This window comes from Athene cunicularia (genome assembly GCF_003259725.1).
Source record: "Athene cunicularia isolate RWA chromosome 9 unlocalized genomic scaffold, athCun1 chr9_part1, whole genome shotgun sequence".
NCBI lineage: Eukaryota > Metazoa > Chordata > Aves > Strigiformes > Strigidae > Athene > Athene cunicularia.
The window spans coordinates 18,503,681-18,530,525 of NW_020799110.1; the positions used below are offsets into that span (position 1 = coordinate 18,503,681).

General features: G+C 39.0%; 1 protein-coding gene across 3 annotated transcripts in view; it reads left to right on the forward strand.

Annotated features, from left to right (window-relative positions):
- COL4A4 (collagen type IV alpha 4 chain) overlaps positions 1 to 23,343 on the forward strand; it is a 68,969-nt gene extending 45,626 nt beyond the window's left edge. For 2 of the 3 annotated variants that reach the window (XM_026854741.1, XM_026854743.1), the window contains exons 30-47: positions 1,527 to 1,670; positions 2,307 to 2,414; positions 2,651 to 2,829; positions 3,979 to 4,042; positions 5,629 to 5,703; positions 6,169 to 6,276; positions 6,611 to 6,718; positions 10,709 to 10,780; positions 11,571 to 11,699; positions 13,533 to 13,640; positions 14,502 to 14,657; positions 15,290 to 15,388; positions 15,691 to 15,699; positions 16,576 to 16,707; positions 18,791 to 18,907; positions 19,653 to 19,841; positions 21,677 to 21,963; positions 22,579 to 23,343. In XM_026854741.1, coding sequence (XP_026710542.1) covers positions 1,527 to 1,670; positions 2,307 to 2,414; positions 2,651 to 2,829; positions 3,979 to 4,042; positions 5,629 to 5,703; positions 6,169 to 6,276; positions 6,611 to 6,718; positions 10,709 to 10,780; positions 11,571 to 11,699; positions 13,533 to 13,640; positions 14,502 to 14,657; positions 15,290 to 15,388; positions 15,691 to 15,699; positions 16,576 to 16,707; positions 18,791 to 18,907; positions 19,653 to 19,841; positions 21,677 to 21,963; positions 22,579 to 22,842 — 2,348 coding nt within the window. In that variant the 3' untranslated portion in view covers positions 22,843 to 23,343. The remainder of the gene's footprint in view (positions 1 to 1,526; positions 1,671 to 2,306; positions 2,415 to 2,650; positions 2,830 to 3,978; positions 4,043 to 5,628; positions 5,704 to 6,168; positions 6,277 to 6,610; positions 6,719 to 10,708; positions 10,781 to 11,570; positions 11,700 to 13,532; positions 13,641 to 14,501; positions 14,658 to 15,289; positions 15,389 to 15,690; positions 15,700 to 16,575; positions 16,708 to 18,790; positions 18,908 to 19,652; positions 19,842 to 21,676; positions 21,964 to 22,578) is intronic. The other variant, XM_026854742.1, reaches the window with a different exon arrangement.
- The last annotated feature ends 3,502 nt before the right edge of the window (positions 23,344 to 26,845 follow it).

Genomic DNA, 26,845 nt, shown 5'->3' on the forward strand with positions numbered 1-26,845 from the left:
AGTTTGATGCATCCTGGTGCTTTACTTGTTTTACAACACTGACATATTTCCTTGTATTATTTCCTGACTATTTGTAATAGGTTGCTATAATATGCTATAATAAGAACAATATACTTTTTGTTATGTCCAGACAATATCCTTTAATGATGCAGTCTGTGACTGTATACTGATGAGTACTGGATTTGTGGAGAAGTAAGAAGAGGGGGGGGTCAGCAGAACTGCTACCTTGGGCATCTGGAGGGCAGACTTCAGCCTGTTTAGGAGACCGGTTGACAGAGTGCCTTGGGAAGGAGGCAGTCCTGAAGGGCAGAGGAGTCCAGGAAGGCTGGACATTCTTCAAGGAGAAAATCTTAAAGGAGCAGAAGCAGGAGGTATCCATGTGCCAGAAGACAAGCTGGCAGGGAAGACCACTGGCTTGGCTGAACAGAGAGCTTTTCCTGGAAATCAGGAAAAGAGTTTATGAGCTTTGGAAGAAGGGGCAGGCAACTCAGGAAGACTACAAGGATGTAATAAGGTTTATCAGGGAGAAAATTAGAAGGGCCAAAACCCAATTAGAACTTAATCTGGCTACTGCTGTAAAAGACAGTAAAAAATATTTCTGTAAATACATTAGCAACAAGAGGAGGGCTAAGGAGAATCTCTATCCTTTATTGGATGCAGGGGGAAACAGAGTGACAAAGGATGAGGAAAGGCTGAGGTACTTAATGCATTCTTTACTTCCTTTTTTGATAGTAACACCAGTTGTTCTCTGGGTACCCACCGCCCTGAGCTGGAAGACAGGAATGGGGAGCAGAATGAAACCCCCATAATTCAAGGGGAAATAGTTAGCAATCTGCTACATGACTTAGACACAGACAAGTCTCTGGACAGGCTGCCCAGAGAAGTGGTTGAGTCACCATCCCTGGAGGTATTTAAAAGATGTATACGTGTGGTGTTCAGGGACATGGTTTAGTGGTGGACTTGGCAGTGCTAAGTTAGTGATTGGACTTGATGATCTTTAAGGTCTTTTCCAACCTAAATGATTCTATGATTCTATGAGTAAGCAGAGAAATAGCTTCACATTATGTCAAATACTTACAAAAAAATGTGACCTTGGTCCCAAATCATCACTGGCTAACAGGCAAAAGTTCTGAGTAACTGTAGCAAAATTCTGTTTTCCTCTGTCTGTCATCTGGAGAGTAGGAGTCATGATTTCTAGTAGCCACATGCAAAATCTGGTGGTATGTAAGGCTATGCATTTATTGTATTTAAAATGTGTTGGGGATAACTGCTTTAGTAGTAAGTGTAGCCTAAATCTCCAGGGGTGGCAGCAGGGAGCGGGGAAGATGTTTGTTTTAAAGCAATCTGGATTTCTAGACAAGTTTGATCTTGGCATGAAGCCATGCTCCAACTACTGTTCTCTAGCTTTGCTGATTTCCTAAGGAGTCCTACTAAACTTCCTGCCTTTTGCTTCATGCTCCTCCTTAGAATATGACAGCAACAGCATAGCACACTGAATACGTAAATAAAACATTTAATATTACCAGGAAGCAAAGGCATTCAAGGACCCCAAGGATTCCCAGGACTCCCAGGAACACAAGGCCCAATGGGAATCTCTGGCGTAAAAGGTGAAGAAGGAAAAGGGGGTCCACCTGGGCCTAGTGGAGAATGTGGGGATACAGGAATAAAAGGTTTGTGAAAATCCCCTTCACTCTCTAGTTAACATTACCACTATGATTAAACTGTGCTAGGAATGTATTTACTTTTTCTTCTTGTTATAAAGGTATATTCAGTTCTGTTTTCAGAGATACTAAAATACTAAATCCAGTTATCTCACTTATTTCACATAATGAAAAATAACTAAAGAAAAATTAATTTCACTCCAATCAATAGGTGCATTTACCACTAAATCAGAGTAAGATCACTTATTCAAACAAACCTTGAATTTTGTCCTGTACACATCTGTGTTCTTCAATCTATGTGAAATGTACAGGAAATAATCTTTAAATACTAATACAGGAAAGAGAATAACCATCTCCAAGGTGCAATCACAGACAGTACACTGTGGAGTCGACAATAAAATCGCCATCTTTCATATTCCAGACAAGCAGGGAGTAATTCTGATTTAACATCACCTGAGTTACTACTGAGTTAACTAAAAAGCAAGAGAAGGATAATAAATTCTGTTAGCAGTGAGCCTGCTGAAACAACTGAGAGCTGCATTAGTATTTGAAGGCTTTCTCTGTTAGGGAAGTTGTCACTAAAATTAATTTTCAGGACATGTCACTCATGAAAATTTACTTACATTCCATATGTTTGGTTCAAAGGTGAAAGAGGGCCTCCAGGAGACAGTGGCTGCATTAACATCCGTCTTGAGAAAGGAAAAAAAGGGGAACCAGGGTTTCCTGGTGAGAACGGATTTAGAGGTGAAAGAGGTAAATTCATAAAAGAAAGCTGATATAAATCACTGGTGTTTTTCACAAGTCTGGACTCATAACTGCAGTAACTTCCAGCAGTTTTATCGTGTCTATAGATTCTTAAACAAGCAGGCTGCTTTCTCTGGACAATTACTAAGATGATACACAAAGTGTAAAAGCATAGCCATATTCAAAATAAGTGTCAAATAATGGCTTGACTATATTGGTCATTATCTTGTTCTATAAAACTTCAGGTGAAAAAGGCAATACTGGTTTCAGAGGCATGCCAGGATTTCCAGGGAGGAATGGTGTCCCAGGACTGCCAGGTGACCATGGTGACACTGGACTGATGGGCTTTCCAGGATCACGGGGTTTCCCAGGACCAAAAGGCTTTGAAGGAATCACAGGTTTTCAAGGACAACCAGGTGACCAGGTAAACAAAGTGGTAGTGATCTGTCCTGGACCTTGCAGTTATCTCCTGCCTCCAAGAAATATGATGAAGGGTGCTCCTTTTGTACTTACCCATTAGATGTTCCTTTTGGGAAGAGATTGCCTGTATGATAGGAAAGATAACTTCCCTAATGCAACACTTCAACGCTTTGATTACACTTCAGCAGGAACTGTAGTCAGTCAGCAAAGGGCGTCTCCCCTCTCTCCTAGCTGCATGTTGTGATTTTGTGATATTGCCACTTGGTGGAACTCCAGGCTACACTGCACTTGGGGCAAAAAATGGATGCACAATCAAGTCTTTAACATTATTCCTAAGAACAGATTGATGAATCACTTACTGCAGAGATGATAATGTAGCAGCAGCACAAGTATGAAGTTAATATATAGCTGCTTCTTTATTATCTTGCTATGTGAAGCAGCCAAGCCAATAGACAAGCCAAAACAAATCTTCTGTGCCCATACCGACAGCTTGCACCAAGTGGAACCCAGGCAAGCAATGCTGCTCAAGAACAAATATACAAAACCACACATAGAGCACATATGGTTATAGGCTAAAATTCTTCACTGTCTTATATGCTAGGTAGACAGGCAGTGAGATTACATGAAGCATAAAGCACAGTTGGTTTTTTGTAAAGGGACATATCTTCCCTTGTCTTGTATTTCTCTGAAGAGATAATCTGTGTTTTGCTGAATATAGGTCATTACTCAAAAGGAAAAATAGAGAAATCTTTGCATTTTTACTGTTACATCATATTTCTGGTTGATGTTCATAGTAAATTTTGGGTAATATACAACAATATTTTGTACATTTTTATGGTACCTTTTAAATCAAATTACTCAAGCCAGCTGTGGGGAATTTAAGCTGTTCAAGCCAAAAGTTAGCATAAACTATAAAAGCACAAATTCTAAATGATTAGCAAGTCTAATATACAGCTTCTTGGAAGTGTCAGTGGTCAGTGTTAGACATGTAACAAAGACAGCATGCTTTTCTGTTGAGCTTAAGATACAGTTTTGCTATTCATATTGATTGCTGGTCCGTTTACCAGTGTAAGAGAACCAAACGCTCTTATAGATCATTCCTGCTACACATATCATGTGTCAAACACTTTTATTTTGTTTTTTAAAAAATCAGGGTGACTTTGGCTTACCAGGAATCCCTGGAAATCCAGGACTGACTGGCCTAAAAGGATCTAAAGGTAATGAATTTATATAGACATGCTTTTGAAAAGAGCAGGATTGTTAGGATGCATACACTCTGATAGATGGTAAGGACTCACTTGAAAAGGGGAAGCAGGACAGAAGTGAAAATAATTAAAACATGAATTTCATTAGAAACGAGTCTGAGTTACCCGAAGGCAGAATTTGCGTTTCAGTATATTCTTTAACAGTTTGTTACTTTTAAAGTAGGTTTAATTTAGAAGATAAACTGACGTCAGATCTCAAAAGAGTTTAAAAATTCCATCAAACACATGTAAAAATCCACTCTTATGGAGCTGTAAAATTTGTCAAATCAAATAAGAGAAAATGCAATCATTAGGGTATTATGGTATGGTATTATACAGATACATACTATTTTTTACATATTCTAACATGATTTATAATTTCTTTTATATCACTGATTTTCAATATTTTTCAGGCTATGATTTCTGAAAGTGTAGTGTAACAAATCAGTCAGAGTTCACACCCATGCACACAAAATTATTCTGTTGAAAAGATGAAGTTTTGCGTATTGTTTTTTACATAGGTAGAGATTACTCTGAAAAATTTATCTATAATATTTAGATTTTTAAAAGTGTTTTGAAGAAATACAAAATGGTGTCATGCATCATATTCCAGATTTCCTTGGAGCAGGATTGCATTACTAATAAATAACAAAATTAAATCATTGCCTGGAAAAACATTAAGGGGACAGGAAAAGTTATTTTCCGTTTTTTTAAAAAAATTCAAGACCTTTTCAGCCAGGGAATATATTCCCACAAAAAAGAACAATACTCAATAACTTCTATGAAATGTATTGAAAATAAATTTACTGGAAAAGTTATCCTTAAAACTAAAGCAGAAAATAGCAAGTAAAGGTAGGGATTGCTATGGCAGGGGATTATTAGCAACACTTGAACTTGATATTTCCTCTTAACTCTTCACAGCAAAATCAGACATTGAAGCTGGAGACAGCATGAATAGGTAGGAGAGGTCAGGCATTTATCCAGACAATGTAAGGCAGAATTGCACAGAATTACTGATTCTTTGATAAACAAGAATTTCAGTACAGACAGAAAGAAGGTGGTGTGCTGGCTTAAAGTCCTCAGCTAGACCCTAAAAGGTCTTTGCTGAGTCAACAGACTCACACTGTATTAATTTGCACAACCTCACAAACCTACATAAGTTCTCTCTGTTTAATAAAGTGTTAAAGGCAATAACATTCAATATCTCATTTCTGGTATATGCTTTTGGTATTGGGAAAGTTCCCATAATTTTTGTTTCTGGTTTTTTTTTGTTTGTGTTGTTGTTTGGTTGTTGTTGTTGTTGTTTTTTAATTACAGGAAGTTTACATTAATACTGCCAGGAATCATAATAAACACAAACTGAGTTAGTAGTTCAAGACAAACTGAGCTGGCAGACAATTTGCATGTGCCAAAGCATTTTTTCATTCTGTGATCTCTGAGTTCCTTTTACAGCTGTTAATATCTATGAGTAAATTATCTGATCTTACAAAATTGTCCAGCTTTGGTTTTGTGGATGAAAAGGACACTTGCATGAAATGAAAGTCATTGTACCTCAACAGGCAAGAGAGGCGACCCAACTCCTCTGCTTGGTACACGTGGTCGAAAAGGGCCTCCCGGAGATCCAGGATTACCAGGTATCTCTGTCCGACTGAAGAAAAAATTGGACTTAAGAACTAATTTTCTCTGTTTTGTTAGTGGGGAGGGTGCTCTGCTTTCTGTGCATATTGAGCAGTATTTTCTATAGTTATAAACACAGGCATTGGAGAGGCATCATAATGTGCAACATGGCTAGCACGAACATAAGAGGTAGAGCCTGCTGTTTGTCTAGTACAGCACCAACGAACTTTTCAATACTTACCAGAATAAAACCTGGCTTGGCTATTTTTTGCTAGCCATTTCTGCTCTTCCAGTTATCACCAGAGAGATCAGTATAATTAATTACTAATAAATAGATGCAAGGATCTGAAATATTTGAATAAAATGCTTTTTCTAGTCTAGAAACCCCTTACTGAACTTTTATATTTTAAACTTACCATGAGATGAAGAATGGGCAGCTTTAAACAAATAAATGCTAGATTTTATTTTATTTCTTCTTTAAGGGCTCTGTGGATTCCCAGGAGAGAAGGGTTCGTCAGGTATCCAAGGGCAACCTGGAAGACCAGGATCTAAGGGTGACCCTGGGTACCCAGGAATACCTGGATTTCCAGGTAAAGCCAAAGTTTAAAAAATAGTGCTTCGTAACAGCTCAAAAGAGATATGGAACAGGAAAATGCAGCTGAGGAGGCACCTCTATGGAGGAGGCTAGAGAAATCAGAGGTCGTATAAAGGCACTTATCAAAAGCCATTTCAGTACCTATAGACAGCAGCAATAGTCTGCTCTGAGTCTCAGCGAGCAAGAAACATCAACTCTTCATACATTCCCATAAACTTTCAGGCACCTCTGCTTCACATAGTGTTCTGCATAGCATGAAAAAAAAAAAAAAAATCAACAGTTTAATAGATTTGCATATTCACGGATTTTTTTTTTTTCCCCACTCTCAGGAGCTACAGGTTCTCAGGGATTGCCAGGAGAACCTGGAGAAAAGGGAAGACATGGAATTTTGGGACCTCCAGGATTGCAAGGGTTAACTGGATCCCAAGGCAGAAAAGGTAAAGGGTGTACAGTGCAGTTCTTCTGGCAACATGACAGCACCAAACATAAATACCCTTATAGTAGTGAAAATGGAAAAGGCCTACCTGTGAGCATGATTTTGATTCTGTGTTCTCTTAAACTACTAGAAGAATTAAGCCAGTTCCCATCATGTTTGAAAAGTAACACAAATGCTACCTCAGAAAACTGGGCTACAATCTCAAATGAGTGAGGAAGAAAGCAGAAACAGATTGTGGCTTAGCTGATGTAACTGATAGCAGAAGTTAGGAAAGAAAAGGGACTTTGCAGTAATTCAGAAGTGTCACTTTCACTTCAGTTATGCTGCGTTCTACCTTTTCACCATGGAGTGCCACTGTTACTCTACAAAGCCTGCAGACTGCTATGGACAGTTTTGTCTTCTAAATTTGTTTTAACAAATTGTGATAAGGTAACTTGGGTTGGTTTTTGTTGTTGGTTTTGTTGGGTTTTTGTTTTCTCCTAAAACTGATTTTTGGTGGATTGAACACAGAAATGTAGCCTCCAAATTCTAACTTAATCTTCTCACAATGATTGTTATGTTTAGATTGAACAACAGTTCATCTATTCAGTTGCTTTTGTTGGAGAACATTATTAATTTCTGCTATACTCAGAATGATACACTGAAATTATGTTACATTAACACTTCATAAAGAAGGGTAATCAACTATGTACTTTGTATCCTCACCCTGTTATAGTGTGCTTCATAACCAGTTCCCAGACAAGAAGGATATTAGTGACTCATATACAGAAATCACAGTAAAGTAACACTTGGGTCTATGATAAATGGTTAGAGAGGACAACAGACTCACTTTTTCAAATTCAGCCTGAGGAAATATTGAGAAAGTTTCTTATAAGCTACTGAAAATTTAAATGAAAAATGGAAACCATTTATGATTACTTGCAGTAAATAAGTGGTGCTGATTTAAGCTGTCATGACAGATTCCTTGCTGGTGCATAATCTGGAAGAGAACATTTCATTGTGGCAAACAACATTTGCTGTAACAGAGATCTACAGCAACAGAGGTGTCTAAATTGAGAGAGGTCACAAAAAAAGAGAGCATTCTTCTGCTGAAGACTTCTTAGTAGCAGATGCACTCTTTCCTTCTCGACATAAGTGGTGAGACACTTCTTTTCTATGTTGTACAGAAGCTATCCCAAGTCCTGCACAGAAAACATAACAAATTAACACATGTGCTGCAGAGGGAAAAGTTCCGTTCCAAATGGCAATTCATTAGAGACCAAGTTGCCTGCTAAGCCTTAGGATTCTAAATATTGCCAGCATAGTTGAAAAGAAGGTTAACACCTTTGAAATTATAGCCAGTAATGAAAACTGAATGGAATTTGTATTCCAACTGGAGAATATAGATCTTAATGCTATTTTCAATAAATACTATTGCTAGCTTTAGAAGTGAAATGGTTAATTTGCTGTTCATAGCTAAGTACACAGCCTTGTTAATCTAATTGCTTCTCATTTACATTAAATGTCTTGTGCCTGAAGAACTTTTAGATTAAAAAAAATTAAACAGCATCTAGCAAAGCATAAACACATTTTCTTTATTACAGAGATAGTTTTACTAGTTAAGGGCTTAGTCTGGCAAGCCTTACTTGTGTGAGTAATCCTTGATGAAGCAACTAATATTAAGAACATCGGCAGAATTACTTGTGTGAGTAGAAGCTGAATTGGGCTGTAAAATACAGAAACAGTGGTTCATACACAGGTCAGCCAATTCAGCTGTACCTAGAAATATGGGACTACAGCAATCCAAAAATCTAGAATTACAAGGGCTGATATTATAATGGATTGTTGGCAAATGTGTCAGAAATTCCCTGGAAAGCAAGTAAACCAAGCCATCAATCTTGACTGAATGAGCTCAAGATCAAAAAAGTTTTAAATGGTGACCAGGGTGCCAAAAATAGTTAGGAGTTCATAATAATTTTAAAATACCACTGTTAAATTCCCCAAATTGGCATGCAACTGTTACATAAATTTGAATATGGGAACATGCCCAAAGCACAAGCAGGCTACAGAAAGCAAGATCGAAACTTAGAATGTCATGAAAAGTTAAAGAGCAGTTAATTAAGGGCATAGAAGATATTACCAGTTGGATTACTAGGTTGGATTACTAGTATCCCATGTTATAAAGGGATTACATAGAGAATACATTATCAGTGTCTTGCAGGTTTTCAAACAATCTTCTGGATTTAAAATTTTTCCAGTCCGGTGTTTGCTACAGGCTGGGTTTTTTTGCCTTTTTTCACCCCCTTTCTTTTCATTCCTTTGTTAAATTTTAACTAAAATACTTTAACAGTTTCTGAGAACAAAGCTATGGGGTTATTATTTTTGGTGTGTCTGTTAGAGAACTCTAGTGCCCTTCTATTTTTCCTTTCTCAGATGATCTATCTTTGAACTAGGAACCTTTAAATTTGGCAGATGAAGCAGTTGAGGAAGGGCATTCGTGTTGCCGTTCCTACAGCAATTTGTCGCTGCCAAATTTGACCAGCTTATAAACTTTAAAAAAATGAAACCATTCATATGTGCTTAAGTAGAGCAGTAAATTCTCCCATGATCCATGCTCTGGCTGTACAGCAGTTTTGTGTGCTGCAGGACATGCTGGGATCAAGCACAGGAGCTGAAATGAGAACCTACATCTACTCCAGGAAGTAGCTAGACAAGGAGAATGAGACAGAAGGATAATTCAGACTTGTGGAAAAAAACACTGCAACTGGACTGGGAATTCTACGTGGCAGGGAGAGGAACTGGTGGGGAAGAAAACTGGACAGAGATAAGCAGCAGAGGTGGGAAAGAGAGAGGAATAGGCACTGACAGTATTGTTCAACTTCTTGCTGATCAGTGTCCACTCTATCTGTCCCCCTCTGGAGCAAGAACCATCCCAAGTCTGAAACCTCTTTGAAACCTGTTACCAAATGACCCATCAGTTTTGCCAAATATGTTTAATCACCAGATGATAGGCTGCTATTTGCATTTAATAAGTGTACATCTTCACATTTGACTACATCTATACAACTTAGGAAACTATAAAGTGCTAATGAGATGGAGATATTTTTACCTTCCACTGCAAACAGCAAACACAATCTCAGATCAGTTCCATTAAAAAAAAAAAAAAAAAAAAGGATAAAAAAAAAAAAAAAGGATTAAAAAATGCCATCTATGTTTTTACTTATTGTGTTTTAGCAATTTTGAAAAAAAAAAAGCACAGATTATAAAGCAAAATTATATCTACCTACCATGAATACAGCCTGTGATCTGGTCATCTAGTGAACATCACTAGTGACAAAACTGCTCAATACTATCAGATGTCAGCATAGGTCTCAGTTACAGATTTGTTGTCTTCAAAGACTTTGTGCTGTTCAGTTTAAAGAATTTTTTTAATAGTGTAATGTAACGAATCATAGTTTTCTGTGTGAAATCTGCAGGACCAGGGAAAAGACAGGTAAAAATTTATCTTTTTCTACTGCAGCTAGATTAAATCACATTTACATTTGGAACAGAAGCTGTAAATAAGTTACAGCTTTACAGTTATTTTAGGTAGTGTCTGCATCCCAGTCACCTGGTTGTGTGCTAACACAGCTAACTTTGGACTAGTTAATTGCATTAGCAGTAGTAGTCTAGCCACAGACAGGAGGTTCACTATAGAGTAAATTAGCCCATACTGAGTTTCCTGCTGCTAGCTTCAGAGTAGAAACACCTAAAGGAATAAAAGGTATCTTTTCCGATTGCTCTGATGTGAAACTGTATTATGATGACTATTTTCAGATTTTTCACATTTTCCTTTCCAAAAAGACTGCACTTAGATGCAATGTGATCTCATCTTCAGTTGCCAATAAGAATCAAATTCAGCAAATACCCTGTCTTGATCCAGAATGTGTTGTCAGGAAAAAAACAGCATCATTTTTAATTGTGACTGTGAAAGATTATTGTGGCACCCAGTCATGCCTGTAATACCTCTCAGGTCTTCCTGGACTGCCCGGACTGGATGGCTTGGACGGACTGAAAGGTCAAAAAGGTTCTACAGGAGCTCCAGGTAAAGAAGGAAAATGGCTTTACGGAACAGAAAATCTTCTCTTAAATGACTGCATGTGCAAGGAACGATGCACATTATTTTGATATTTGCCTTGCCCAGAAGATATCGTTAAGACTCAGACTAAAGTTTCAAACAGTATCTAAAGTATGCGTAATGACACACCTGCAGTTATTTGTGGGGAAAACTTAAACTTCCATTACTCATACAGTTTTGTTGGAATCTTTCAAGACTGTTTATAAAACGAAAATGTTCAGTGCAGATGATTCAAAGGAGAGCCAAGTCTCCAGGTTTTTTTATATGTAAAAGATAAAACTAACAAATTAAAAGGAGACATGAAATCCCAGCCCCATTAAAGTCTATGGGCAGTGTGCCACAAATTTAAGAGGAACCTGGATTTCACTTACGCTGATCTATTTGCAACTTTCAAAAGGTGCTTTTGAAGCGGTATTTAAAAAGAGTGGTCACCATCTATCTAGAGATTACAACTCTATGCTGATAGAAAATTGACTTTAGGACCATGCAATCAGTTTACATTTCAAGTTACAGACAATAATGACACCATACAAAATAACCCCTGAAGAAGAGCATTAAAGCAAAGAGATTACTTTCTTTGAAAGAGATGAATTAGGGCCAGATTCAACAAAACTCTATCCAGCTTCCAAGAGAGAACCAGAAAAATAGTACTAGGCAACCCTTGCAAGGAGGAACATCTGCAGCTGGTATTTCTATTCTGCACATCTGTATTTGTACTCACTATAAGCTTTATGTACGTAATTGTTTTCCTATACAGGTCAAAGTGAAACAGGGCCCCCAGGATACCCAGGAGAACTGGGACCAAAAGGAGACAGAGGTGAACCTGGATGGCCTGGTATTTCTATTCCAGGCCCCCCTGGAGAAAGGGGATTCCCAGGATTCCCAGGTAAGAAAGAGTTTTCTTCCTACTGGTGCCCTGCAGAGATGAAATGAAGTTCATACAGGCTCTTCCCCTGGTTAGTATGAACATCAGTACATACCCAGAAGATTCCATCCCTAAAAACATCTCTGTTGCTGTAACATGCTAATGTTTCCTGAGTAGGTACAGACACCCCAGTATTTCTTGCTTGTTATGTTACAGGAGAGGAAAGAACGAGAATAGAAAATTATGGACTTGGACAGACTCAGGGAACTTCTAGGTAGAGTTGCTTCTTAGGAAGAAATTCCTGAAGAAAAAGAGTGCAGGAGTCACAGAAATACAGTAAATCAACTATTCTTGATATAAATGCAGGATGAAACTGTTTCACAAGATTGCTATGATTATTTAAGAGCCTTGGTGATACAGGAAAAACATAGAAATAGGAAAAAGCAAGTGTTTGAGGAAGGGTCACTAAGAAGGTTAAGAGATTGGAGCATTTGTCATACGAGGAGAGGCTGAGGGAGAACTGCTCAGGCTCCAGAAGAGAAGGCTCAGGGAGGATTTTATCAGTGCGTATGAGTACCTGATGGGAAGGACATGGAGACAGATTCTTCATAGTGGTATCCAGTGACAGGGTAAGAGGCAGTGGGCACAATCTGACATACAGGAAGTTTTTCTTAAATATAAGGAAGAGTCTTGGTTCTCCTGTGAGGATAACTGAATATGGGAACAGGTTGCCCAGAGAAGTTATGAAGTGTCTGTCCTTGGAGATACTCAGAACCCATCTGGACAGAGTCCTAGGCAGCCTGCTCTAGCTGACTCTGCTTTGAGGAGACGGTTGGACCAGGAAGTCTCCCAGGGCTCTTTCAAGCCTCAGCAATTCTGTGATTAGAAGTGACATTAACTTTGCTCTACCAAACTTTGCCACAGCATCACATATCACACAGAAGAAAAATAGCAGAGGTAAATTCTGGTGAGGTGAATTATTTTAAGATGAAGACACAGTCATTTTTCTCAATTCAGTTACTAGTTCGTGAACTGGGGGAGTCAACAGAATGGTGCTGTTGAGGAAAAATGTCAGAAGTTTAATTCTAAGATGTATTAAGACTGCTTGACATAGGATGGACAAGGCCTCTTATGGTATACTGTGTCCAGCTTTGACAAATTAGGGAGAACTCAGTAGAGAGGAAATGGAAGGATGGGGTCGAAAACAAGACTGAGGAAACTAGATTTGGGGTTTTGTAGAAAAGAGAAGGCAACAGAGTGCAACACATGCTAACAAGCTGCAACTCTTCAGAAATGTTATGCAGAGAATGGTAACCTGTAACTTTTCCTGCCTTTCACACGCAAGGGCACTAATGTTTTATGTTGCAAAAATCGAGATTACAAATTAGGGAAAAAAATACATTTAAGGCTAGTAAATTTATCTTGTTCACTGATGTTTTTAAGAAATGGCTGAACTCATTTTCACATGGAACAATCTGAGAATACTCACCTGTCCCAGGCAGAATGATTTCATAGTCCCCATTCATCTTACATTCTTACCATTTCTCCTGTTGTTAGAATTCGGGGGAAGATGACTATTTGTGGTGATATGTCAATGTGTGATGATGCATTATATAGTTTAAATAGATTTTACGGAAAGAAAGAAAAATTTTTAAAAGATAACAAATACTTTCATTTCTACAAGATGTCTTCATTAGTCTAGTCACTCATATGTTCAAGTATACAAGTGAGAGCCTGCGTTTCATCCATGACTTCATATGTTAGCATTCTTTTAGTCAATAAGTTATTTCTGTAATCTAGAAAAAAACTCAGATTTTTTTTTTCTTTTCTTTTTTGTACAATGTAATTTCTTAGGCAGAAGAGGACCTGTTGGACCCACTGGACCTATGGGAAGATATCCTGATAGCGCTTCTCCTGGTCCTCCAGGTGATCAAGGACCACCTGGTTTAGATGGCATCAGAGGTATTAAAACCAAAAATACCAAATTTGATCATGTAAAAAAAACCCTGAGGCTACTAGGTTGCTGTCTGGGGAACAATGTATAAAAGTGCATAGGGAACGAGGAAACTAAGCAATATCTCAAGTGAATACACAGAGACGTGAACACTGGAATGATCACCAGAGCAAGGATAAAATACACATCTCCAGATTCAGTTTTCTGACCCACATGGTAGTTCTGGAGAAGTCCTGCTGCTACAACATATCTCAGTTTCCAAAGAAGCAAACAGAAATAAGATTACTGGCCTCTTCCTAGCAAGAAGGCTAACACACATTGTCCAGAAGCCTGATGTTGGTAAACCAACAAAGTGCTTGCTAATCTAAATCCAGCCCTGGGAAAGCTAAAACTGGCAACTCTTTTGTCAGCATTTATGTAGGCCTCACTTCTGTTACAAGCAGGGGTTGCCAAGGGATCCAGTCAGTTCCTATAGATTCTGGTCCTCAAATGGAGCTCCTTCAAGCTGTTCTGACCCCTTACATTAAGTATAATCTGAACCCTTCCTTACCCAGTACAAAGACTTCCTATTGGGAAATCGGGGATGGAGACTAGAAGGGTAAGCAACACTATAATAAATAGAGAGAAACAGTATCTTGGTGTCACTAATTTGCCGCCTTTTGTTTGCACAGAATGTACATAGTTTGGGGAGCTATTCCTATTGTCTTCCTTACAATGTCTTGGACAAAGGCTAATGTTTCCAAAAACACGCAAAGGCTGTCCTACATGCCAGGGAAAAAACCCAGAAGTAAAAAACCACGATGGAACATGACTATTTTTAGATGTTTATGCTTTGTGTATAAATTAAGATTAAAGTTATTTTACCATAGGTCAGCCTGGGAATCCTGGTCCTCCTGGAGAGACTATCTTTGTGCGAGGAGATCCAGGTGATACCGGTATTCGAGGGGCACCAGGTAATCCTGGGCAGCGAGGGCAACAAGGAGCCAGAGGTCTTCCAGGGAATCAAGGCAGAGGCGGCCCAAAAGGTATGATCTGAGATGTTTTTAACTAGCATATGCACTTCTGGCCAACCCTATGCAAATTGTGCACAGGGGGTTGCCATTGAGACTGAGCCAGACAGAAGGGGTAGGCTGGAGATTTCATAGCTCCGCTCTGTTACCTACAGAGGAGACAAGGCTGGAGTAGAAGGTCAGAGTAGAGCCAGATTCATGTGTACTGCTTCCAACAGCTTGCTGGAAGACTCCTCTACCAACCTGAGAACGAGACAGTAAAACAACTAAGTCTGCCAGATAAAGCAAACCTTGACCTCTCTGCAGGGTCTTGAGAAACCATGGAAAATGCAGATGTGTTTGAACAAACACAGACTCCACATCTGCCCCATATCAATAGCTTTGGGCTTTCAACAGATTCTTTAGTTTGAAAACAGGCATCTAAATACTCTGTTTCCTCCACACACCTCAGAGAAGTCCTACCTACACCAATCCCTTCCAATTAATTCAGTTTAAGACCAGGGAGAGGACAATGCGTGTTTCTGGGAGATAACAGTTGAGCTGTCCCAAGCATCTTTTGTTACTCAAGCAGCCAGACTTCATCTTATTTATGTGTTCGCCTTCTCAGAATGCAACCACATGTAACTGTTCAACTGCTTTCTATCCAGGTCCTATGGGAATCCATGGCCCCCAGGGTCCACCTGGTGCTACAGGACAACCAGGAGACCAAGGTTTTCAAGGAAAACCTGGTCCCAGAGGTCCCACAGGTACTTGTGAACCTGTTGCTCATTGTCACTCAATTGTATCCATGATCTTACTATTCATACATAATCTTACTAACGTTTACTTGCATACAGACCATTTAAACAATCTCATAATAAAACCAACTTAATTGATTTCTCATTTGAGCTGTGTAAAAATTTCTGGACTATGTATTTGTTTCTAATGTAACTTCATGTAAGTGCTTTCAGTTCTCATTCCATTCTTTACTCTAATTTACATGCCTGAAACTTGTTTCCACCTGCACCACAATGGCCGCAATCTGCTTTCCATTTTTCAAATCCTTCAGGTTTCATAGGTAAGTTCATGACTATTGATTATTGTTCTTTTCTTGTGGGCTTCCTTCTGTATAGATACGTTCCACCTTTATTAGAAGGTATTCTTGGCTTGGCTGCTAGGAATAGTAAGATACTGCTACAACATAGTTCTAAAAGATTTTTCACATGAATAGCTAGCACTTCCAAGCAGACAAATATTGTGATAACGCTACATTGAGAAGTTTATTGCTGTGATGTCAGTTAGATTTGCAAAACACTTGTTTCAAATTATCATTTTGGTTTTTGGTTGTCTTACAAGATTCTTTCTAACAAAAAACTTAACAAAAGCTCGAATCCCAACACTGGATTACTACAAACACTAAACTCCTAATCTGACTAAATTGATCCAGTTCTGATTTTGTTCCACAATGCAAATAGCCACTAGCTTTCAGTAACTTTCAATACATAAAATGTGTCCATTCTTTATTTTTTATTATTGTAATTATTTTAAATGAATATTGTGAAGTAGGTTCTTCGGTCTGCTTATTGGTGGTTTTGCAGCCACAGAATAGGCAAAGTGCTATAAATCTTCACATTACCAAGGTGTTTGCACTGAAGTTGGGTACATTTTAAGCTTTAACACAAATCAGTTTGGGGCACATTAAGACAGAGACTGTACATCAAATATTTGAAACATAGCAGCTAGCATACACTTGCAAACACATGCTTGCCATACTGTTAAATGCTGTGCTAAAAGACTAAGAGTAAAACTAAAAGCAGTGAGACTCAGTAATTCAAGATTTTAAAATACTTAAAAGTATACACATGAATACCAAAAGCAACTAACAGTTATGTTGATTTTTCACATGGGAGCTATTAAGCAATCTTCTAATTTACTTTCATATTACATATTCCAGGTGACCCTGGTGAACCAGGGAAAACAGATGATTCATGCCCTGCAATCCCAGGGCCTCCTGGAGAAGCAGGACAAAGAGGAGATGATGGCTCTGTAGGACTACCAGGACCAGTAGGCCACCCTGGGCCCCAAGGTAAGCTTATGATTTGAAAGCTTGGATGTCTATTTTAGCCATTTAGACAACAAATTGAAAAGGGTCAGAGTGTCAGTGTTACTTCTCTCTGTTTTACTATGTCTCTTCCCCTTAAATACTTATTAACAGTTCTCCAGAGACATGTATTGGGCTAGTTAATGGCTGAGGGTGATGGATCAATATAGCTGATCCAGGCTGCTTGAGCCTGCCTGCATTGCATTCCCTTTTCCTAGGCCAGGGAGGGCAAAAGCATCAGGCACTGTTGAGTTCTTCAAAAGGTATTTTTCCTTTTTACCAACAAATGAAAAAGCAATGCCTCAGACTACTCCTATGGTTTAGACATGTTATATTTGGAGAATGTTAAAAATAGACATGCTTTCAAATATAGCAATAATGAATCACAAAGCTCTGCAAATCAAAGTCCTAGAAGGACACTGAAGTCAGAGGGATGGCTATGGTAACACTTTCTATCTGTTAGAACATGAAGAATTTACCACAAAAGAAAACTGACCAAAGAGATCTTAAAAAGATGAAGGTGATGCTGGTAGTGATGATTCCAACAGAGTGGCCATCTTCACAGAAAAAGAGCGTAGCATGTCTGTGTAGTGTCTTCAGTTTAGGTTGTGTCTAAATGTGGTGCCTTCAGTTTAGATAATGGAATCCTTCATGTGGTTTTGGATATTTCTTACTTTGGAAACTGAAATTTCTTGTGGTGGCTGCAGTGGGCATCCAATGTCTCTAGGGAAAAAAGAACATAATTTTCTGCCAGAAGAATCCCTGCAGTAGTCATTCCCATCATAAAAGTGAACACAAGTCATTTTCAGTGGACAATGTAGTTTCACATATCTTCACTGATTTGCCAACTAAAAGGTGTTTCACAGGTTGAGTTGCTGTGTTTCCATTATATACATCATTAAAACAGTTTCTGTAAAACCAGATGATACAATCATACATACTTGCACTGGTTTTATGAAAGAAACACTTAGTAATGCTTTTCCTTTCATTAAGATAGCAGAATTCCAATTTTCTCCTGGCTTGGAAGGCAAACTGGAAGTTTTACTGGCAAAAGTAATGCATGTTACTAAAATGGCAGTGTACTTGAGCCTTGTCAAAATAACTAGGCAACCAACCTTCAAAAGCTGTTTAATTGTTTTGACTGGTTTAGATTTTCGTAATGAATCTAGTAAAAAGTAACATAGGGAAACTTTTGAGTGTTGTGAGACAACTTTGAATTACTCAATCTGCAGGTTAAATAGCAAAATTTTCAAGGAATGAAACACAAGCCATTAATGTGAAACAACTGTGGTGCTAAAGAAACATATTCATCTGAAAACTGTCTTTTACCAAAAGAGGAAATACACTGCTGAGTGCAGTAATACCTGACAGGTGTGGCTTTGTTCAATTCCGAATTGAAGTGGCCAGTGAACATGAGCATCACTGTCTGTGCCCTACATATGAGATGTATCTTTTACTTCATGGCCACACCTCGTTATCTGCTAAGGTCTGAAAATGCATGTGCATATGAGAAATCTAAAAAGGTGAGACCATCAGAAGCCTAAAAATATCTTTACCCTTCCCCACTGGATGCAGTCTAATTCTGCTGTTCCCTCCTTGTTCTGTAAGTACTCTAATGCAGGCATTACTTCACAGGGAGTCCAGTAGATGTTTAAAGACTTTGCTGAATTGGGTCCTAAAAGATGAGGGCCTGCTATAGGATGAGTTAGAACTCATTACATGGTACAGATACGATAGCAGTTGTGCAAGAGGCTTGCCATGATCATGTTTGCTAGTGCCTTCATTTCAACTGTAAGTCACACAAGTTCTGTAGAGAAGACATAAAAACTTAGCAGCATTGCTGTACTGAAGTTGCGCTTCTGAGCCACTACAGTGGTCACAAGGAGGATAAGCTGTAAAGAGAATTGCCAGCAGAAAGCTGCTCTGTACCTCTCTGTCCTGAAGCGTCATTTCTTGGTGGTGTCAGTTCTGCTGACTGGCCCTTTGCATGCTCTGTGTGTTTGGAGAAAGCATAACCTTTAAATGTAGCCGTATGAAGGGAAAGCACATACACTTTGTATTTATCTAGGAAGAAAAGGTGAAGAAGGGTCATGTGGCCTGCCAGGCCAAGATGGCTTACCTGGGGCACTTGGACCACCAGGTGACCAAGGGATTACAGGAGAGCAAGGATACGCTGGGCCACAAGGTAAGAACAGAACATGACTTCTGGGGGGGGGAGAGATGAGTGAGATGATGTACAGACCAAGTTTTCTCTCTACTACTCCAATTCACACATGGATACATCCACCTCTAGCCTGAGATACCATGACACTTCTTTCTCTCTCTCAGTTCAAGTAGTGATAGTGACATTTGTGAATAATTTCATTACATATAAGACCACCTATCTGAAGAAAGTTTATCTCAGCATCCATTATTAACCAGGAAGGCAATTAACCACACATGCTTAAACACTGTATATCAATAAGTATGTGTTTCTGAGTCAGGGCTGACAGGGCAACTGTCTGTGAGTAATTAAAAATATATTTTAACTATGGCTGCTATTTAATAAATTAATGGTTTAATATGTATGTGAGGAAAGGGCATTGACTGTTACTGCAGGGATTCAAATTCATTCCAGACAAGTTATCCTAGCAAGTGAGTCTGGGAAATCATTGCCCACCTCAGTTCATTTCTTAATCCATACAGCACAGGACAGAGGCACAATACAAAATCCAGCTGTCAAGCATTCAGTGGCAATCTAGTTCATTTCTCTCTCATAAGGATAACATGAGTCTACTGGTGTCTTTATTGCCCATGACAACCTGTGAAGTTGTATTATATTCAGTCAGGAACCCCTTACTGAACACATAAATACAGTAAAAGACAAAAAGTTCACAGTAGCTAGGTGTTCCTACAAGTGAATGTCTTTTACATTTTCTCTTGTGTGTTAGGTCCACCTGGCCAGACTGGTATCCCAGGACCACCAGGCCCCCATATTAGATCTGCAAGTGGATTCTTGCTCGTCCTTCACAGTCAGTCAGACAGAGAACCACTCTGTCCACAGGGGATGCCAAAATTATGGACTGGCTATAGTCTGCTGTACCTGGAAGGACAAGAGAAAGCTCACAATCAAGATCTCGGTACGTATTGTAGTATATAATTGCCCTCCAGTTAAGGGCTAATATGGTGTGATCTGTACAATGAAAGACAAGTCAAATGGAGCACACTACAGAGTCATCAGTTACTTATTTCCTACAGACTAAAAACTAATTTACACTGATTATAATGAACTTGGTTATGCTGCCCTATTATGCAACCCATTTAAAATTGCCTTCTGCTGCTATGCAATTGAATGAAAAAAATATTTCTACCTCGAAGTAATTTTGAATAGACATTGGAGAAATGAGTGGTTCCTTTTACTTATCCTGGCTAGCCATTATGGGGTGTCTTTGAACTCAGCAGGGAGATTTTTCTTGATCAGGAGTCTCATTTGGCCACTCTGAGATAACTCCCTGGAGGATCTGCTTCTTTTTCCTATAAGGAGAGCTTGGGGAAAAGAGCTGGTTAAAGTAGGTGGTTACAGTTGGATAGCATAAATAACCTTTACAAATAAAATTATGCATCATGTGTACAGCAGAATTTTGTGCTTTTTAAGAGTCAGAAGATAATATTTTTTGGAAAAGACAGACCCAGATTTCTCCCAAAGACAGCTACCTTTGGTGTCTTGGGTCATTTCTTACATGTCTTCTACAGTTCTGACTAAAATCAGCTGTCTAAATAAGCCACCTGACTTGCAGCCTGATTGGTGGTGATTTGCACACAAGAAATTTCATAAATTCTTGTGGACTAGTTATACAAGAGGCAGAGAAGTCTCCTAGGAGAAAAGATCAAGTACCTAATAAGCTGGACAAAAAAAAGAAGTGTTTAAAAGAGCAATAAAGCCCCCATATTTTTAGTACAGCAGTGTTGTTTTGAAATGTTTTCACTAGTGTGTTTGGTATTCCCCAAACAGTTGGGAGAGCCAGTTGGTAACAGAATGCCTTAGAACAGCAGTGAAAATCAGATTCAAAGAAAATAAAGTACTTGTTTCCTGTGACCAGTGTGCTCTTTTTGCAGGTATCTTCCTTACGCAGGCTACTCCAGAATCTTTATTAGTACTAGAATGGAATATTAACAGTAATAAAGAAAACTGGCTTCTGTATAGAAACCACGTTTTTAAAGAAGGCATTAGGGTTTTGGGGCGTTACAGAAATAATACATCACACACAAAGTTCAAGGCAGAACATATATGCAGTGATTATTATTAACTAAATAAATCATCATGAAACTGTTCTAAATTCAGTTACTGAAGAAGAACTTCACCTCTGAAGTATGCGCTAGTCACTTCTTAATTCCCACTGATGTCTGCCTGATGAGAATTTTGCAGGATTGGCTCTGCAAAATCCCTCGATCCTTTTATTTCTTTGAGAGTCTGTGAAACCTTTCTGGAAGGCAACAGAACAGCTGCTGAGATTTCAGCTTAATGCACTGGTAGCAACAGCTTGTCATACTTTTTACAAAAATTTTCTATTTATCAGCATTGGCATTTGGTTTCTCACTGCTCCTAATGAGTTTGTAAATAGCTAATCTCCTTTTAAACCAGCTGCCACCTCTTGCCTAATTTATTTTTCAGCGTTGGCACAGCTAAGAAATTTGTTATCATAACTGTTTCCCATGGTGACAAACTACATTGTGTTTAAATACTGGATTGTGACATAATTAAATATTATTGATCAAAGGAAGATACTTAGTGGTAAAACAAGTTTCTGTTTTCAGCATAACTAGTCGTTTTGGTAAAGAGCCTGGGAAGTTTAAGATCTGTGAATGACATAACTCCTGTTAAGATATATAGTTTTGCAGCAACATTGGCCAGAACACTATTTTCAACTTACGTAGAAAGAAGTGGAGTATTTTTCATCATTGTTATTATTTTCAGGTCTGGCAGGATCTTGTCTTCCTGTGTTTAGTACCATGCCATTTGCTTACTGTAATATCAACCAAGTCTGTTACTATGCCAGTCGAAACGATAAGTCTTACTGGTTGTCAAGTGCGGCTCCTTTACCAATGACACCACTCTCCGAGGAAGAAATACAACCATATATAAGCAGATGTGCTGTATGTGAGGCCCCAGCCCAAGCAGTAGCAGTTCACAGCCAAGACGAGTCGATTCCTCCCTGCCCAGTGAACTGGAGGAGCCTTTGGATAGGATATTCCTTTTTGATGGTAAGTGTCTGGGCACATGATCATATATCTAAGTTTCTTTCATACAGCTTTTGTGTTCTAAAGGTTCAATGATTTTTAGCTCTGAAAAGTAAACTATCCCATGTCTAGCAAACATTAAAAAGGAAAATTTGCAAAAAGACACGAGGGTTAGTTCCAAATTGCAGAACTTTGTTGTAGCTATATACATTAAAGACATAGCCTTAAGCTACACATTTCTTAAAATTACAAAAAACTTTGCTTGCTTGTCTTTAATAAACAATGGGATTTTCATGTACAAAGACACACTTTTCAGAATTAGAGGTCCAGGTCTTTTTAATGCCATCCTCTAGTTACATGTCCAGCAGTTTACATAACAGCATTGTTGAGAATCAACCCGGATTACTCTTTTCTTCAGTTTGATAAATACCAGAAAAATAAATGACCTGGCTCTAGACTTTTGAGATTAACTCATTACAGAGCAAATTAATATTTTTTTTCAGCAAAGGAAGCTTATTCCAAATTAAGATCACCAGAAACAGTACAGTTAAAAGCAACTAAAGTCAGAAAAAGACTGATTAATGTAACTTACCTATTTTTCATGCACAGTTATCAAGTTCTTTCATTGTTCTTCCCCAGCACACTGGATCTGGTGATCAGGGTGGTGGACAGTCCCTTATGTCACCTGGAAGTTGCCTAGAAGACTTCAGATCAGCACCATTCATTGAATGCCAGGGTCAGCGGGGAACATGTCAGTTTTTTGCTAATGAATACAGTTTCTGGCTAACGACTGTGATGCCTGAATTGCAGTTCGCATCAGCGCCGCTGTCAGGAACTCTTAAAGAAGGACAAGAGCAGAGGAGAAAAATCAGTAGATGCCAGGTGTGCCTCAAGCATGGCTAACAAGCAAAACAAAAATAAACAGCTACAGGGAGACTTGCATAAGGATGAACATGCTAAAGGTTCAAAAAGTATTTAATAATTGAATATATTTGAAAGTGGGCAGCACTGTTCTTTTTTTTGAATGGTCATTTAAGACTGAGAGATGAAAAATATGTTGAGCCTCATCCACTCGTGTACACACATCTACAGGTAGTAAAATCTAGTGCAAAAACCTTAAGTAAAAAAAAAATGAAACTGTCACACTGTGGAGTCCACTGCCATAATATACAGGTAACAAGGTGAGCTTGGAGGGTTGAATCAAGTCGAGAATATAAAAAAACCTGTACCTGTTGTGCAAGACAATGGATTTCCTGTTAGAAATGGCATTTAAACAGGAAGAGTATGTGCATTTATAGATACCGATGTGCAAACATACGAATGTCTTAAATCCCTATAGCTGAATTTCCCAAGCTGAAGAAATTTGTGCATGCTGTTTCTGAGGGCAGGGGGAAATAGAATTGTGGAAATAAAAAAAATAAAAAAAAAAAAAATCATCTAAGTCTTTTACCATTGCGGTACTGACCCAAACTGCAAAAGAACTATTAACTGGGCTTTCATAAGCAACAAAAAGTTGCAAATCTGTTTAACAGCAGATTATGAGAGAAAACAAAATTATCTGAGAAATATCTGAGAAATCCTTAAAACCCTATGTTTATATTCACAATTAATTTCTAAGAGCAGTTAAATTATTAAACTCCAAGTAGCTAAAGAAACAAAGCATTTTCTAATATTAATTGAAAATAAATAGTAGCATGGTGATAAAATGGGTGAACTTATCTGAGTGATGAATACAAGAAGCATTAGGACATTTGTCTAAACTTGAAGCTAATAAATTTTGTTCGTTTTTTGTTTCATTTTTGTAAACACACCTCCAAAAACTAGAACCATTACCTTTAAGATCCATACAGAATCCTGGATCTAGAGATATTTTATTTTTTAAGGCACTGATTGTTAAAATGTTTATAAGCTAAGCACTAATCACTCTTTGAAAAAGTTAAAACACATTCATATCTTGCATTCAGCTCTTAAAACCAGAACTCTTAAATGCATATTTGAATCACGATGAAACTACTGAAAACACAGATTGCAAATGGAGAATTCATCACGTGCGGAACAGCCACAAATGCTCATTTTACCACATAAATAAGCTATGTTTTACTAGAGTGGAATAAAATGCTTTTTCCAGCACTTCTCATTTCAATTTGTGTTCACTAAGAGACATGACCCCAGCTAAAGGGTTTTCAAGGAAACTAAGATCCATGTCCAAGTCTTAAATCTAAGAAAACTCCCTCTAAAGCCATCATGAGTACAACAGGCTGATCAACTAATTTCAAAGTGGGATACACAAACTTAAAAGAGCAGGACAGACAGACATTCCAGTGTCAGCCAGAGGGAAACAAAACAGTCACAGGGTAAGTCTGTTCAAGTGTAAATGCATCAGACTGTGCAACTGCCTTCCGACAGCACCAGCCAAACCTCTGATCTGCTGTGCCTGCGTGGTGGTCACCTAACGCCCCTGCTCTTTCACCTGGGAAAGGGTCAGGAGCCCTCCTGAGGCATGTCCCATCCCCAGCTCTTGGGGAACATTTCCCTTCTGGTCCTGGTGGCCGGCTGGGAGAGAGCACAGGGCACACCTCCCGGTTCACCCTTCAGCGATGCCCGCCGCACGCGTCAGATCTGGCGCACGACACAGTCTTTTAAGGAGGGACTAATCCCTACCCTTGAGCTGCACTAAGGACTTGAATCCCCTCCTGCTTCAGACATCATCCCACATGCTGGCAGGACTGGCTTTTGGTAAACAGTAAAGAAAACCTTATACACTATGTTATTGTAGACTGTCGTAAGCCAACAAGCAAGATGAAATAAAATGGGATTTTGGAATTGGATGTGTCCACTTAACTTGAACAAGTACACAGAAAGATCTTAAAAACATCTGAGTGAATCAACAGAAAAAGATGTGATCATCTAAATAAGCCACTTCATGGCATTTTACCATCTTGCTCTTTTGTTTGATTTAAAAACATCATGTAAATCAGTTATGTTTATCAGAGATGCAGGGTTTTAGCACCTATGCCAGTTAGATTTTACTATGTTCTATAAGAACTTATTATATAGGAGATGTATTTTTAAGCTACCACTGATTGGTTAAATATTTAATGGGTGTGTAAATTCTTCTTTCATGCTTATCTGTCTCTGTAAGGCATTTGTCAGAAACATTGTACTAATTCAAAATGAAATTGCAGATAAATTGCTTAATATTACAAAGCAAATAAGACAGACCAAAGTATAAAGCAGCATATGCTTTAATTCTGCAATCATTTGTCCCGTAACTATAAGCAGAAAAATAATTGGTAATTCATAGGGGACATAATTATGAAATTATGTGCAAAAAGGAACAGTTCAAACTGCTCATGAGTAAAAGCACTCCTAAAGGCAATGGCCTTGTGCTAGTCATGAATCCAAATTACCCTCACTGCTGCATTCAAAACCTTTAGAGCTTGTGTAGGCGCAGTATAGAAGTGAATTTTATCCAGGCAGGATATTAATAGCAACACAGAAAAAACTGGCTACACTCGGAGGTCACTGGAACTAGAGCCATTTGGGGTGAACTGTCCTGGAAATACATGCAGAGCCTACAGTTTACAGTGAGGAGACTTGCTCACCTTTGCAAACCTCACAAACATGCAAAACCTGTAGGAAGCAGGGACGATGCCTGGCTCTAACTTGGGGCAAATCCTCAGGGCATTTGTCAGATTCTTCTCTTTCACTTCCCTCTGTATCAGGATTTCTGGACTGTATCTTGTGGAAGAAACAGTACATAGACTGACCCTGATCTGCTGTTAAAAAATGTGGTCATTTTTGCTTCATTTTCAGTTTTTCACAAGACAAGGGAAGAGATGGACAGGCCCAATATTGAAAGTGTCTTTTGAACTGAGTTTCATCTTCTGGTGTATACAGAGCATGTCAGAAGGGAGAAACTAAAGCAAAACTGAAAACAGGTATCACTCATTTTATCACAATGGTGCTGTATTGTAAAAATGGTATTTTTAAAGTGTACTTCATTTGTGTACAGCAGAATTTCTGTATTTGAAGTCCACAATTCACATGCTAAAAACAGGTATCAGAATGAGGTAACAGAAAAGATGCTTAAACTCCAAACAGAGGAGGTCTTTCTTTCGCTAGGGCCTGCGGACACCTTGCTGCATGAGGACTGCACCTGCCACGGGCCAGACCTGCTGCTCCACGTCCCCTGTGCGTCACGTGCCACCATACGGCAGCATCGCAGGCCTGGGAGCTGCTGGGCTCCTGTGGTGAGCTGGCCCTGGCTGGCAGCCAAGCACCCACCCAGCTGCCTGTCCTGCCCCACACCTGATAGGAGAGAAAACAGGAGAAAGAGCAAGAAAAACCATTCGGTGAAATACAGACAGGGGAATTACTTACCAAGTACTGCTGTGGGCTAAACAGACTCAACTCAGGGAATTTAACTTAATTTATTGCCATTAAGCATAAATATTTAATCACCGATTCAGGTTTTGGCCCTGTTATCACTGCAGGGTACACTTAGCCCCTTCACTAAGGCAAGAGGTGGTGCGAAGCTTCTGGCGGGGCTTCCAGGTGCAAAGCAGTTTCTCAGTGCTGCATCTTCCTTCTTGCTCTTCTCCTGTGCTCTGACATCAGTCCTCTGCAGGCTGCAGTCCTTGGGAGGGAGCACCAGCTCTGGCAGGGATCCTCCAAGGGCTCCAGGCCCCTCAGGGGTGCGCCCGTTCTGTCATGGAGCACTTCCACCGCCTCCTGACCTTGGACTTCTCACAGCAGAAAACTGCTTAAAGACTCGTTCCCAGAATCCCATTATGTGCAAAAAGTTTAAGCAAAACTGTTCCAGGATTTCTTCCAGGGTAAACTCTTAACCAAACAACTTTTTCCCACTTTGGCTGGTTCATAAACACCAGAGATACCACAAAAA